Genomic DNA, 15877 nt, shown 5'->3' with positions numbered 1-15877 from the left:
CAACACCGTTTTATCCTTGCCTCTCGGAATTAATGGCGATCTGAGAAAATTAGCGGCCTGCTTCGGTTCGACGGTGATTTAATTGCGATCGAACGTTTTTACGTGTTTACGGAGAAACCGTGCGAGTAAGTAAAGCGACCAAGCGAACGAACGAACGAATGAGCTAGTAAGCTTTTACAAGCGTTCATGTTACCAATCGACAACTTTCGTTTAACGCCTTCAACAGTATAGTCGATTTTTTTTCATCTATCTCCCTTCCTCCCTCCACTCTCTTTCGTTTAACCAAAAAGATATTCTACTTTGTCGATTAATCTCGGTATAGAGTAGGCTAGCAAGAAAAGATCGCGTAACGAATGAAACGACGAGCTTCTAAAGCGTACCATTTGAAAAGCAGAAGTCACCGTGCGTTAATTAGGTGGCAATTTTCAATCGCGGTTAACCTTCGCGTGATAACTATGCAAGAAGAAGAAATTGCATAGCGTTCACGTTGCGCGGGAATATCAAACGTTTCCTAAAGAAAAGAAACAGAGAATGAGAGAGAGATACAGAAAGGGATAGGGGGAAGAGAAGATGGTTGCATAAAATAGGGATATAGAAAAAAAAAAATAGAAAAAGAAGGAAGAAGGAACATCTCGCGATAAGGTAATTCGACATACGTATCTATTTGCCACTATGCGACATATACGCTTCTCGGGATTACGAAGGAATACCATTAGCATACTCGATCTACCGGACTAACTCGAGAAAGAGAGAAATAGAGAAAGGGGAGAAAGAAAGACAGGCCTGTCTGTGTATACCCGTGTATGTGTTTGTGAGAGAGAGAGAAAGATTTAAAAGATCATCTTCCTACATTTGAAAGAAAAGTGGTGCACGGAGAAAGATTACGAACGATCCGTCCCGTCCGATCTCAGTGGCGTATAAAACGCGTCGCCGTAATTCAAGAGCGTGGCGGATGTGCTACCACCGATGCAACAGAAATAGAAATAAATAGAGAAAGAGGAAGATAGAGTGAGAGAGAGAGAGAGAGAGAGAGAGAGAGAGAGAGCAGCTCAGACTTTGACGTTGAGAGGGAAATAAATAACGTTTAACGCGTTTGATCATTTCTCGAGCGTTGATGGAGCGTGGCCATAAGAAATACAATCATTAGGTATATGCCTTAGATTAAATATGCCCTTTTATGAGGATATTAAAATATTGCTATTTATTATGTATCATCTTAACGTCACTAGAGATTCGTCCAATAATTACAAAGTATCAACAACGAACAGTAGCTAACTTTTTTGTTCCATTTAGAAACATAGTGTTAGAAAATAATATTAAAGTATATATAATATACACGATCCTTTCTTATTTTCTTACACTATGCAGAAACATAGGATTATATATAAGGGTAGGATATGAAACTTTCAATTCCCCCACGTATATGAAAAATTTTTAATTAAGCTAAATGAAAATTGAAACTAAATGGAAAATAAATGTTTGTATGGCGATAAAAAATGATAGGTAAGAGCGCGTAATTCGGCGTCCCGGGGTCCAAGTCGTAAAGATAAAAATAATATTAATCGCGATTATCGTCGAGCATTGCAATAATAGCAATAACGATGGGCTCTTTATAGCCTTGCGAGTAATCTTAGGTACTCGTAGACAGGTAGCCAAGAGAAGAAAAGGGTAAGGTAAGAACCCTGCGGCGAATACTTCCTACAGTCTCAATATCGTAGCACCGAATTACTGCAAATACCTTCTTTTGCGAATCCTTTTCTCGTTCTACCGGTCCTCATCTACACGTAGGGTAAGCATCTTCTTTGGGAGTCGTCTCTTGTCTTGCGACGCATTGCCGATTCCAACCAAAGTATTTGATTACTATCGACGATAAACAAATTTTGTCCACGACCTCGACGTACCTACGCGTCCATACATGCGTAAATATACTACGTATGCATAATTAATGTTATTCAAGTAGTAGGATCGTTATAACGTTTGTCAGGAAAAAATTCTTTTCGAAAAGTTAACTCGCTGCTGGAACCGATCGGAATGCGACTTCTTCTAATGAACTGTTAAGGCCATAACAGGTACCAATTATTGCCTGATTTTGATGATCAAGAACTCATTCGAAAGATAAACGTTTATGTTTTTTTCAAGATTTATTTTAAAATTTTGTACCAACTTATATGTAGTTTTGAATTGGACTATTGTTCGTCCATCTTTCGAATCTCGGAATGAAATAAAAAAGAGAGAGAGAAAGAGGGAAAAGAGAAAAGACGAGTCGGCCTTTGGAGGAGTCGTTACAAAGCGCTCCTCCGAGCGACGTATCGCATCGAATTTCACGTGGCGTTTGTGGTTCCTTGGGAATGGATACTCGGATTATGGGTTACGGTTACGGTCGTCTCGCGTATACGAAGAAACCATGCACGAGATGCGGCCACAACGACGTAAAACCATCGACGATGGAAATAACGATAAATATACTAACTGTTGTGGATTGAGAGAGCATTATTTATGTTAACAATTTTCAAGCAAGATTAAAGTTTGAATTTTGTCTATCGTATATATACGATATATATAGCCCAGATAACTGCTTTCCTTAAGAACGTTTAATAGAAGTCCATTTTTGTAAAATTTCTTTGACGAAACGAAGCTTGGGTGGGTATCCTTTTTAAACTACTACTCAACTACACGTATACACCTGAAACACAAGAAAAATATATTAGTATCTGTCCTCATTAATTCGAAATAATATTAAACAAGCTAGCTTACTTTATTAACATATTGAATCGTTTTTGTATTTAATTTGCAAATTGATTGATTAGATTTTAATAAGACGAATGTGCGATGATTCGGTCGGTAATATTATCTCTACGGTGTGGCTCGACGTATATTAACGTAAGTATACTCGGAGATAAATAATATACATGTTCTCGTGTGGAAAAGTAAACAATCAAGGGGATATAACACGATGACGGATCATTAAAATGAATCGCGCATTTGTAAAGTTGTTTTGATTCGAGGGAAAAGTATATGATCTTTGATGTCTTATTTGAAATTATCAATAATCATATAAAAACACTTCGAACGATAAATGCGAAAGCATATACTCTGACGGTGAATGAACGAACCTACCGTTAAAGTATACTTTACCTTTCGACACGTTCAACTGGAATTTACAAGGTGCGCCATCTTTACAGGTAGCACGTTGCTCTTCTAGCTTACCTTGGTAAGGTAACTTTTTTATTTTTGCTCGGAAGAATAAATGCGGACATTATAAATTATTTTTAAAACGTATATCATTGTGTTCGAGAACGACAACAATTCAATAAAATATACAAACAATGTGATTCGAGTCGAAGCGCCTTTAATGATAAAATTCTTGTGCCTTTACAATGTTTTATAAATAAATGCGTTGTTCGTTTTCACACTTTTTTTGTCATAGGTGGTGCATGCGCGACAGAGCTGCTGGATCTCAACTCTTTCCTGTTTTGCTGTGTGTACCGTAATTTTCGACACGGGGATTCCACAAAATCCCAATGTTTATACCAGGTACTAATGTAAAAATGCTACCCCCTTAATGGTGGCTTTATTATTTTACAATTAGCAGACAGCGTTCTCGCATCAAAAAGAACACAAAAATAGAAAGATAGAGAAAGAAGGGGGTTGAAAATCGAAGGTAAAACGTTGGAGACACTTTGTAAATAAATGAAAATAAAATCAACGAGAAATACTGAAAAACAACGTTCTCGAAGGAAGAACACGTTCGTCTGATGATTGTTTCATTTCACGATCAATCATAAACCCTTTCCTGTTCACCTTTTCATTTTATCCCCCTTTTCCTTCTCTTATGGAATATTCTCTCATCGTCAATTTATATCTTTGAAAGAATCTACGTTCGTAACGATTACATAAATCCAACCCCCGACATTTGTTAGTCGACAAAACAATGTCAACTTTTTATTATTATATTATATTATATTATATATATATATATTTATATTATTCTATTTTCACTTTGAAAATAAAAAATAAAATTGAAGTTGTGCTGCCGCTTTTATTCATTGATAATTTTGGTTTTATTTCCCTCTCCTTCCTTTCTTTCTTTTTTTTATTTTGCTATTTATTTATTTGTTATTTTTCAAACGGTCCCACGCGTACCCGTATACCGTCAATAATCAACGACGCAGGGTTTACGTTAGTTGTACACTAAAGAGATATACCGAGTGTTCGATGTAATAGACGCGATCGAACGCTCTCTGTGTTAATGTATAATTCGTGTGTGTGTGTGTGTGTATGTGCGCGCGTGTGTGTATGTGCGTGTACGCGTATATACAATATCAAGGAATACTATATGGCACAAGTGCGGATGAGCGTTATGATAGGTGAATCTGTGAGGGCTGCGCTTATGTGTATGTATGTGTGGTCATGTGTATGCAATTGCATGTTTATCATCTTGTCGCGAGTTTCAAGGACCTTTTGCTTTAATGATTCAACGAATTCGTACGCATATAAACTTGTTAGATGCGTCCAATCTCGTATCCTAGGGGGATATTCCTATTATATACCTAAACGTTGTTCGCAATCGAACGATGAAACGATGATCGTGCGATATAAATTCTTAATTATACGGTAATCGTGAAAAAGGCGTAATCTCGAACGATTAACGGTCATAGTCCTTAAGACGATTCAATGAAATAACGAGACTTAAGGACGTTGTGACATGCGATCTCGGAACTATATATACTTTATCCTTTCTTTTCTTTTCCTTTTTTTTCTTTTTTTTTTCTTTTTACTTTTTCCTTTTTCATTTCGATTTACGTGTTTTAACGTACAGTGATAGTATGTACCTACATACATACAGACAATTATGACAGGTAGCTGCAAACTCGAGGAGCAAACCAACGGGAGACAGAAAAATAATAAAACCAAGAAAGAGAATAAAAAGAAAAAGAAAGAGAAAGAGAAAGAGAAAGAGAAAGAGAAAGAGAAAGAGAAAGAGAAAGAGAAAGAGAAAGAGAAAGAGAAAGAGAAAATGAGTTGGTAGGATCTGGCCACTTTAAAACACGATATTCGAAAAGTTTTATTTCAAACGTACATAATGTGACAATGTGACAAATAGCACGAAACGGAAGGAAGAAATGGGAAATTTGTGAAATATCCTTTTATCGCATTTGCTCAGCTCAGTTCTTAGTTGCTTCGCGGGAAACGTTTATTGCTGCTTAATTTAATATTTAACGAAGATCTTTTCATTTATTTATTATTTAGTTTTTCATTAATTCCCAATAGTAGTGTATCGCGCGTATTTCATCCACGTTGTATGTCTCTTTATGTAATAAAATGTGTAGAACAATGGTCCCAGAAGTGGTTCACGTTGGAACAGTTGGAATATACATAGAGGAAGATTCAAGTTAGGAATAGTTTATGTAAAAAGAAGAAGAAGTAGAAGAAGAAGAAGAAGAAGACGAACAAGAAGAAGATGATAAAGAAGAAGATAAAGAATAGGATTAAGGTATCGTCGTAAGATCTTTGCAGCTACCTCTCGTAGAAAAAGTCATTAATGATATTTTTTTATTAAATTACACCACGTGCATATTCTTAAGAATGAATGTATGGATCTGAGGTGTTCAGATTGGGAATAATCGTGAGTCGGTCGAGAGCAATTCGTAAACGCATCTACGCACACAAAAATAAAAGGAATCAAAACATCATGGAAAAATATTACGTGAAGTGAGTAAAAAAGAAACAAAGGAACGAGGGTTAAGAAAATTTGTGCGTTTATTAGCGAGAAGACTGATAGGTGGGATCAAAACGTTGAACTCTTTTCTTCTTTGAAACACTCGTTCATTCGTACGTTCGTTCGTTTGTTCGTTCGTTCGTTCGTTCGTTCGTTTGGTTGGTTGTTGGTTTTGTTTGTTCGTTAGTTCGTTTACCGTCATACGTTTGTTCGACCAACTACATGTATTTTAAGGGAAACTGATTCTGTAAAGGAAAAGATTTCTTACGATTAATTTTTGTATGAAAAATATATTTGGAAAATTGTATAATACTCAATGCACTCAATTAATGTTTAATATTTTATATTAGGAACAAAAACTAGGAACAAAAAATTATATACATTTGTTAAGAATAAAAAAATCAATATGCATCTTTTCCCTTTCAGAATCGATCAACCATAAATTAAGTCTATATATTTATGTATATATATATATCTATCTATCTATCTATCTATCTATCTATCTATCTATCTATCTATCTATCTATCTATCTATCTATTTCTTCTTCTTTTAATCGCATGATTGCGCGTATCTGAATTTCTTTCTCTTTGAAAGGAGCACCTTGAGAAGCACCTTGAGGTACACCTTGAGGAGCACATTCACATGCACCGAGGTAAGGAAGATGGGAATAAACGATGGAGATCTTAACGTCTTCTCACGATTCTTACTTTCCCTTTTGGCGAGATGGTCCGTACTACAACAAACTCGTCTTGGACTTATTCTTTTTTTCTCTCATCAAAAAGAAACGTAAGTAAGTATTTAAATAAGTACTTACTTAAGTAAATACATACCTATGGATGTATACGTTTTTTTTTTTATATCGAGAATGAAAAAGATTGTTCTTATATGTCACCCGAATGATTTCATTATACGCTTTAGCGCAAGTATAATACGTTTAGAATCATTCTCATTTATATTTCATTAGCGATATTAATCATTGTACCTATCTACGATAATTATCTACAGATCACAATAGTCAAACACTGTGACTGACTGCGAGATTTGCCCGAGTCTGTGTGTGTGTGTGTGTGTACACCTTACGCGCGTCCTTCATTTATAATAATTATATTTTCACATTTATCATCGATTTCACGTTAGATAACACACGACGTTTCTTTCCTTCGTTCCTTCCTATGTATTTACGATTTTGACGTAGGTAGGAGAGCTAAGTGGGTAAGGTATGAAGTGTAGTAAGTATATAGGTACGTATGTATGTATGTGAATAGTGTGTTATGATGTGTCTATATATCCTATACGCCCGTAAGCGTACTTTACGACTAGAGAGAGTGTCTGTCTTTTTTGTTTTACTTTTACTTTTTCTTCTTCTTCTTCTATTTCTTTTTCTTCTCTACTTTAGCCCTCTTTTCTTTTCATTAGAAACGATCTCATTTGAATCCAACCAGCTCGTGCGTTTGATTTTTATCACAGAACAAAATGATATGTAGCTTTTTTTTTTCTTCGGTAAAGCTTTGATAGAAAAATCATTGGTAGAAAAAGCTTAAGTAAAAGTTTAGAAAATGGACGTTTTCTTTTTTTTCTTTTTTTTGGCGAAAAAAAGTTTAATTCAAAAGTTACGGATCGCGTGAGGTTCGGTGAATAATCGGATTTCAAAGAAATCGTTTCTACGAAGAAATGAAACATGCTTGCACGCGTAATCGAGATATGTACATACATACATACATACATACATACATACATATACATATACATCATGCCATATTTTATCGTATTCATTCATATGAGACACCCTGTATAGATATATAAATATATGCATATATATATGTACATATACAATGTATGCACACACACGTACGCACACTTATATATTTATATAAAGTCGCATAAAATGTTGATTTGACCGTGCGTATTTTTGTATGCATTTAAAATCGGCCCTTAGCATTTTTTTTTCTTCTTATTTTTGTCGAATCACGATCGGGTTTCAATGTTTCGATTCACGCACATCGAGAAAATTTTCTTGCGTTTTAGGCCTTTCTTCTTCTTCTTCTTCTTCTTCTTCTTCTTCTTCTTTTTCAATTTGTTCTAAGCCCTCAGAAGATCTCGAACGAGCTCTGTTACGATTTCATGTCTCTACGCGCATGACGATTCTTATAGACGAATATGACTAGAATTGATTTATTTGGTAATGGATGACAAGTATTTTCTTCGATCGGTATCTCGTCGGCAAGTAAATAGCCGAATATGACAATTCTTCTCGTGAACTGTTGACTAGAATAAAAGTTGGTTGCACCGATATCTTGCGATAAGAATTTTCTATTATCTTATTATTTTCTTCTTCTCTTTTTGTTTTTTTTTTTCTTAATCCTCATCTCGCGTACAACACTTTTTCCAAAATTTGTCTCTCTCTTCTCTCAATCCCCATTCCGTTGATTTTCCTATCATCGATTACGTCTATTTCGTCCACCCTTATTTCTCTTTAGTTGGTACTTGAATCGTAAAACGCTTATGAACGAAATTAACGTCACTACTCGATGGTACTCCAATTTTTCGAAGAAAAATCACGAATTCGTAGCGTTTCCATCATGGTAAATACCAAACTCATTTAACTCTTGGACTCCTTAATCAAAATACTTTTTAGTTACCTTCGAGTTGTATTTAAGATTCGACGTGCAATCGTGAGCTCCGTCGCATCTAGCATCAAACGATATATGCATTTATATATACACATACATAAAAATTTATACACACATATATATATACATACACATATCGCAATTGTTTCCAAGGCAGTGACAACTGTGCGCGCATCGTCCGCGAAAGATTTTTAAAGAGACAGACACAAGGAGAGAGAGAGAGAGAAAGAAAAAGAGAGAATGAGAGAGAGAGAGAGAGAGAGAGACATCCCGGAGAAGATGGGCCCCATTTTTTTCCTTCGTTTCATTTTTTATTCATTTTCGATAGTATCTTTCCGAGTTTCGAGCCGATTAGCTACGAGATTAAAAGATACTTTGAGAAACGTATCGGTGTTAATTCGACGTATCTTTTTTTTCTCTCTCTCTTTCTCTCTCTCTCTCTCTTGATTTCTTTCTTTCTTTCCATATCTTTTTTCTTTCTCTATTTGTGATGTCATTGTCAGACTTCTTCCATCTGTTTACAGCTCATTGGAAGAAGCCGAAATAAGAGGAGACCACACGATCTCGTTGATATCTCCACTTTTGGCTGAGGGTACGACGTCCAAAATCGGCTGATCGGCCGTGATCGCGATTACGTCGTCCCTTTTTTGCCTTTCGACTTTCCACCTGTGTGCTCTTGTTCGGAACCACTCGTTGGACTCGGTGGACCGCTACTAAGCCTCGCTACTCGTCGATAAATCGCACTGTTGACGAATCGCGGATAAGAGTCCCGATGCATCAGCGTGTAGATTTGTAACTGTGCCTCGTCGAAGGTATGCGGGGTTGGTTCCACCATGTTGCGATTAACGATCTCGCGTACTCGCGAATCTAGACTCACCTGGAAATTGTTAACAAACAATTAAAAGTAACTAAGATAATATCACAAATTATTATACAATTGTTAATTGATTACTAGGAAAAATGTTAGCGTTGTCCGGCGTTTAATAAAAATTTAATAAGTTAAGTATCGATAAAGAAGAAAAAAACCATTCTATAAGTAGAGTTAATCGCTTTGACCTGTGAACGGTTGACGATAATAAAAAAGAAAATAAAAAGGAAAAAGGGATAACGTAACAAAGAGAACAACTCACTTCTTTCGGTGAAAGTATGGATATGTAATCCTCGTAGATGAATCTTGCCTTTTCCTCGATTTTCTCTGGATTACTTTCACGTTTGAGTTCCTCGCATGCGAGCCAAAATGCAATATTTTCCTCGCTGTACTCGCTGCGAAGGAACTCACGGAAAAGTTTCCTACCGGCCGCGCTTTTCATCAGCTTGTCGAATGAAGAACCCCAAGATTTAATTTCTTCGAAATTACAGCATTCCATGGAAGCGTCGGGACCATCGAGACCGTCGAAGTTGTCCAACCCGTTGCCAGCAGTAACGCCACCGTGATCACCACCGAGGCCACCCACGTGTTCACCGTCAATACCAACGTTGCCCTTCTTCTTACCGTGTTCGCCAGTTCCGTCAGCACCAACCGTATTTCCGCCGACCGACGCCAAACTGTTGTCATCGGGTACGTTGTTAGTCGTTATCAACGATCGAATCGTTAACAATAATTGTCTCAACATTATTTCATCCAGTTAAATGGGGAAGTAAGGAAAGATATTTTGATCGTAATAGATGAATATTTTTCGCGCGATTATACGTTTTAAAAAGGAGAATATGATTATTATGAAACGATAATAAAAGAAGCTTAAAAGAAACGCGTTGGCTTTGTCGACGGATGAGGAGAGACTCGCGTAAACGGTAAACATTCTTTAGCGTACCCCAGATGACTAGCCTGACGTCATATCCGTTTAATGTCGCATCATTGATTTTCATCGATACCGCGACCCTTCTCGCTCACTCACTCTCTCTCTCTCTCTCTCTCTCTCTCTCTCTCTCTCTCTCTCTCCCTCTTACTATTTTCTGTATCTTTCTAAACCTACGGATTCATCGCGTTATAACAGACCGCTCTATTGTCGAGTCAGTGTACACCGTTATATATAAATACGTTGCATGCGAACGAGGAAAAACCGATCGACTTTTGCTTACCATTTGTTCCTACATGCGGCATGAAACAGAGAAATAGAAATATGGATAAAGCTTCGTACTTTCCTATATAGGTCATGGCTACTCTCTTTTCGAGATACAATGAACAAACGATACGGGAATGTGACAAAGCAAAGATACGATGAGAAAAATCCTAAACCTACATATATAACTATATAACAATATACATGTCTCTATGTACAATGTCAATAAGCAAAATCAATAGGATCTTTGAATTAAAACAAAATTACTTTAGGTACGGATCATGGGGATATTATAACTTCATTCCATTTAATTATTACATCGAAAGGGTCGTAGAAGGAAGTTGATAGAATCGATGGGCCAAGAGAAGACACGCGCGCACACCTGTCGTATCGATTGAGCTTAAAGTAATTGAGGAAATAGAGAGAAACGATAATACCACGAGCAACTACAGCAACAGCACCAGCATAGGCAACAGTTGTCCTTTTTCGAGCGGCCTATGAACCTAGTTCCTTGACGTTGCTGTGCCTGCTGCTGCGACGTAGGCGTTTGTTGTTGTTGAGATTGTTGCAGTTGATGTTGCTGTTGTTGTTGTTGTTGTTGTTGTTGTTGTTGAGATTGTTGCTGTTGTTGTTGGGATTGTTGCGACGATTGTTGTTGCGATTGATGCTGAGACGATTGTTGAGACGTCGTCTGAGACGATTGTTGCGGATTGGCGTGCTGAGAGGAAGATGCTTGACTTTGACTTTGGGCACGAAGACGACAACCACTCGTTACACCGTCGTTTCCACCCGTTCCGTGGCTAACGCCAATCCCCATTGTTGCACTGATTCCACTCGACATCTGATGACACACATAAGTTATCGGTTTACGTTAGGCAAACTATCATCTTTTTATTTATTAAGTCGTCTCATAACTTTCTTGCCTTTATTTTGTAAATATATTTGACATGCACGATTCGTGTAAAACGTTTGTAATGACCTAAATGGTTTAAGTAATTAAGAAACTTTGAGTAAATTGTAAGCTACAGGAAAAGGGTAACGTCAAAATCAAGTGGCAAATATCTCGAATAAATAAAGCCTCGAATGCATTGTTTCATTAATTTATAGATTATTCTATTTTCGGAAAGTGCTTCGATTTTCGATAGGACCGAATCTTTAGCGAAGCGTTTACGGGTTCCAGGATTTCGTTGTTCTTCGTTGAATCTAGGCTTTAGAAAAATGATTCTCGACTCCGGTCAACTGTGCACTATCGCGCACACGCTTGGATCGTTTAATCGATGAAAAAATCGGAATGAGTGTTAGTCCCGTTCTCCTAGTCCTTCTTTTTTTTTATTTTTATTATTTTCTCTACGGGTCACGTGGTCACGAAAAAGAGAAAAAAAGGTAAATAAATGAATAAATAAAAAAGAAAAAAGAAATAAAAAAGGGTAAAAAGAATTTGAAAGCAGTCGGAAACTCTAATTGAAAGCAGCTGACCATAATTGACGCCTAAGTCCTCAAAGGATTGGCAATTAGTTTGGATGGGATTTTCGTAGCGATAGTAGTACACTCAGCCGCGCCTATCGATTTATCTCGTATTTTCCAAGCTTTCGCGCGTGAATCCAGTCGAGGATTAATCGTATCGTCTCCATTATTGCCATTTGAATTTAATTCTAACTGATATCAAGAGATATAGATCGCAATCTCGCCAAAGTATCGCGCGTACGGCGCGAGTCAATGAAAACGAATATTATATCCTAACGATGCTAGATACAACAACAACAACAACAACAACAACAAATAAAAAGAAAAGAACAAAAATAAAGGATTTTCTATTCGGTTCATTGGGAAAGTTCGTGGAACGTTGAAGGAAAAACTCGTTTGTATAATGCGCGCGTGCGTGCTCGAACGGCGTAAAAACAAAAGAGCTTTTAAAGGAAAAACGATCGGAAAGGTGGCCCCCTTACCAGGTTACGTATGCAGTTTACATACACATACACGTATCAATATAAAACGCTTGTAAGTAAGTAAATAAGTGATATACGTGTGTTTTATTTTTAAGCTAAATCGTCGTCTAATCCTGGATGAGATACAATTAAAACAATTCTCACGGGTTTTAACAACGTTAAATACTACTTTACGAGAAGATTCGACGACGACAGAAGCCGCCCTTACGTTTACTTTATATCCACGCAAAAAAAGAAAAAAAAATACTCTTTTTTTATTACTTTTGTGTTCGATCGAATAGATAAGCAGGAGGGAGTTTGAAAAAGAAAAAGTAAAAAAAAAGAATATGGAAGTAAGATAATGAAAAGGTCGACGCACGTCGACCCCCAGAGTCTCTCACCTCTATCATGTTCCATGCGAGCGAGAGCGAGACGAGCTCGCTTCCCGCGTCCTTAAGATCCTAAAGGATGTGTAATGCGGCGCTTGCGCAGGTGTTTTTTAAGGACCGGGAGAGAGAGAAAGAGACAGGATTGGAATTACAGAGAGAAAGAAAAATAAGTGAATGAGTGCGACAGATAGAATATGTAGGCGAACAACTAGGGGTTAGCGAGATGCTTTTTTAAAGGATTTTTTTTGAGGTATTCCTTCTTTTTATCCTGGTCCACCGGCGAGGCCGGCCTTCGTTCGTCTAGGGGCCTCGCCCGAAGTCCGCATGTTCCTAAACGATGACGTTGACGATGCTTTTCGTTTGTTTGTTTTTTTATTGTTGCTAGTAAAACAGGTACCAACAAACTTGGGTTTCCTTATTAATTTGCTGTTTTTCTAGAGCACATGTATGAACAAAATTGCAGCTATATTTAACGATGAGATCTCTTCTCACGCGTACACCATTTAAAGAAACACGCGTCCGTCGTACGGGTCTTGTTCAGGCTCGACACTGGCCCACCACCACCACCACCACCATTGCTGCTACCATTGAAAACAACAACAACAACAAATGCCAATGATGGACACATACACCGATCATTATTCTTCCTTATATATTTTCTCTTTTATTTGTATTCCAATCTCTTTAGAAAGAGAGAGAGAGAGAGAGAGAGAGAGAGAGAGAGAGAGAGACAGACAGAGAGAGAAAGGGAGAGGGATAGAAAGAGAGGGGGAAAAAAGAGAGATGAATTTCCTTATACCTCGCGAACCAATTCGTCGCGAGTTTGATTATTTGTATTATCTTCCATCCTGGACCTGGAATCTCCCCTTCTTCGGAGATAGATAATTAAGAGAGAAACAGAGAGAGAGAGAGAAAGAAAGAGAGAGAGAGTGAGAGAGTGAGAGAGAGAGAGAGAGAGTGAGAGAGTGAGAATGTGTGTTCTATCACCTTGGAGTTGGAAAGAAAATATATATATATATATTGTGTGTGTGCGTGCGAGTGTGCGTGTGTGATATCACGAAGACACTAGGATGGAACACGAAGTAAAATAAAAGGGTGAGTTTGGCGATTAAAATGATATCGCAGCAGTCGAAGTAGAGATTTCGCGCTACACGTTTACGTGTCCGATAGGCGCGGCCAGGCGTTCAGGGAGTCGCCGATGGCGGTGCTTTCGACGGTGCCGTCGGCCTCTGTCAGACCGACGGATCGTGCCGCCTAGTGGTCTCTTCTTTTCGTGGTAGATGAAAGCGTGGGTGGCGAAGCACACCGTGTGCTTCCTTCTCTCTCTCTCTCTCTCTCTCTCTTTCTCTTTCTCTTTCTCTTTCTTTCTTTCTTTCTCTCTTTCTTTCTTCTCTCTCTCTTCTTTGAGAGTTCTCCGTTCCGTTAACAGAGTAAAAATAGGTTTTCCGTGGTCGTAGGAAGTGCCGCCGCTCAGGGCGCTGGCGCGAACGAATAAACGCTAGGCCTATCGCGACACCACTACTTTTCTCTTTCTATCTTTTTTCCCTCGTGTTCCTTTTTCCCTTCTCTCTCTCTCTCTCTCTCTCTCAATTTTTCTCTCAATTTCTTTAGCCCTTTTGGTCACTCTCTCTCTCTCTCTCTCTCTCTCTCTCTCGCTCGCTCGCTCGCTCGCTCGCTCGCTTTTTCTTTCGCTTTCGCTTTCGTTCTTTCCTCCTTCTTTTTCTTCTTTTTGTTGTTGTTCTTGTTCTTCTTCTTCGTCGTAGCTACTTCCTTCCGTTATTTCCCGTTTTATTCTTCTATATAAACTGTAGGTTAATTCTAATGCTTCCCAGATACTCGTATTCTTTATTAATTTCTGGCTTAACGTTCGCCTAGGGGAACGAAGAAAAACACATGCGTGTGGTTTGTGGATAAAAAGAGAGAGAGAGAGAGAGAGAGAGAGAGAGAGAGTGTGTGTGTATGGTATTTTGTAAAAGATAGGAAAGTAGAGGGAGCGAGAGAGAGAGAGAGAGAGAGAAGAGAAAAGAGAGAATAGTAGAACGACGTCGAGCAAGTCGGCCTGTCTGTCGGTTATTGATTGGCAGAGGTCGAGACCAGAGGGAGAGAGGTGCTCGCGGCGCTGTCACGCTGTACGACACACGGAAGAGGATACCAGGAGTTTATCTTTCCTGGATAACGACAATTCTTCATATATGAAAGATATTTCACAACACACTTATATATCTTTCTTCACGTATAATTCAAGGAAAAATTTTCTTGTTACTTTCTTGTTACGTTCTTAACATCTTCGAATTTTGATGAAGTCAACATCTTCAGGGTTGGTCCTGCGATTTCTCGGTGTCCTCTTTGATTTATATTTTATCTTTCGTCAACCGTGATCGGTGGATATCTGTGTGTCCCTTTGTGTGTGCGTAAGATCTAAAGAAGATTCGAAACTTTTATCGCAGGAGAAAAATTGAACAAATTATTAGTCTTATATATTTGAAAAGTTTCAATTTTTGTTAAACATCTTATTCTTGATATATTTTCTATCCTTCTGTTATGTTTCTCTTCATCCTCTTATTTTCTTCTTTCTTCCAGCACGTTTCACTCTCTTCACATTGGTAAACTTGTCAAGAGGGCGTCCAGATAGACTGGATGATAATACGTCGACTCGAGGAATACGTTCTTGTCTTTGTTTTTGTCTTTGGCTTTGTCGTTGTCGTTGTTTTCGTCCACGTCTTTGTCGTCTTTGTCGTCGTCGTCGCTGTCGTTGTCGTCCACGTCCACGTCGTCGTCCACGTCGTCGTCCACGTCGTCGTCGTCGTCGCCGTCGTTGTCGTCGTCGTCGTCTACGTCCTCCTCCTCCTCTTCCTCCTCGACGTCGAGCTCTTCTCGAATCTAAAAGAGAGAGAAAGAGAGAGTTCCGGCAATATGGCGGTCACGCGCTTACGCGACGCCACGACCACCACTGCGATTCGTTTCTCACTCCCACCGGAGGAAAACCAACGACGCCGACGCTGAAAACCGACGCCGAAAAGCAACGCTGACGCCGACGTCGACTCCGACGCCGACGCCGACGCCGAAGCAAAGCCCGATCACAACGCAGCCTCCCTTCACCCTCCACCCACCACCCTCGCTATTCGTTTACTTCGACGAGCGGTCATGAATGCG

At 38.5% G+C, this 15877-nt stretch overlaps 1 protein-coding gene across 1 annotated transcript; it reads right to left on the bottom strand.

Annotated features, from left to right (window-relative positions):
* Positions 1 to 3332: 3332 nt before the first annotated feature.
* Dhit (regulator of G protein signaling double hit) lies at positions 3333 to 15677 on the bottom strand. The gene is made up of 5 exons (XM_089172171.1): positions 12737 to 15677; positions 10848 to 11251; positions 10430 to 10438; positions 9481 to 9895; positions 3333 to 9227 (listed from the first exon to the last, which is right to left on the bottom strand). The coding sequence occupies exons 1-5, from the start codon at positions 12743 to 12745 to the stop codon at positions 8982 to 8984; spliced, it is 1083 nt and encodes a 360-aa protein (XP_089028297.1). The 5' UTR covers positions 12746 to 15677; the 3' UTR covers positions 3333 to 8981.
* Between the last annotated feature and the right edge of the window lie 200 nt (positions 15678 to 15877).

The sequence above is a fragment of the Polistes dominula genome, unplaced genomic scaffold (assembly GCF_049000335.1).
Source record: "Polistes dominula isolate Pdom_NZ unplaced genomic scaffold, Pdom_raw_medaka contig_28, whole genome shotgun sequence".
In the NCBI taxonomy this organism is placed as follows: domain Eukaryota; kingdom Metazoa; phylum Arthropoda; class Insecta; order Hymenoptera; family Vespidae; genus Polistes; species Polistes dominula.
This window is presented reverse-complemented; position numbering and strand designations above follow the sequence as displayed.

What these genes read in the sequence shown, in the direction of transcription:
- Dhit (XM_089172171.1), bottom strand. An exon ending in CCATACTTTCACCGAAAGAA is followed by an intron (nt 9,228 to 9,480) that starts GTGAGTTGTTCT and finishes AACAATTTCCAG; the next exon opens with GTGAGTCTAGATTCGCGAGT.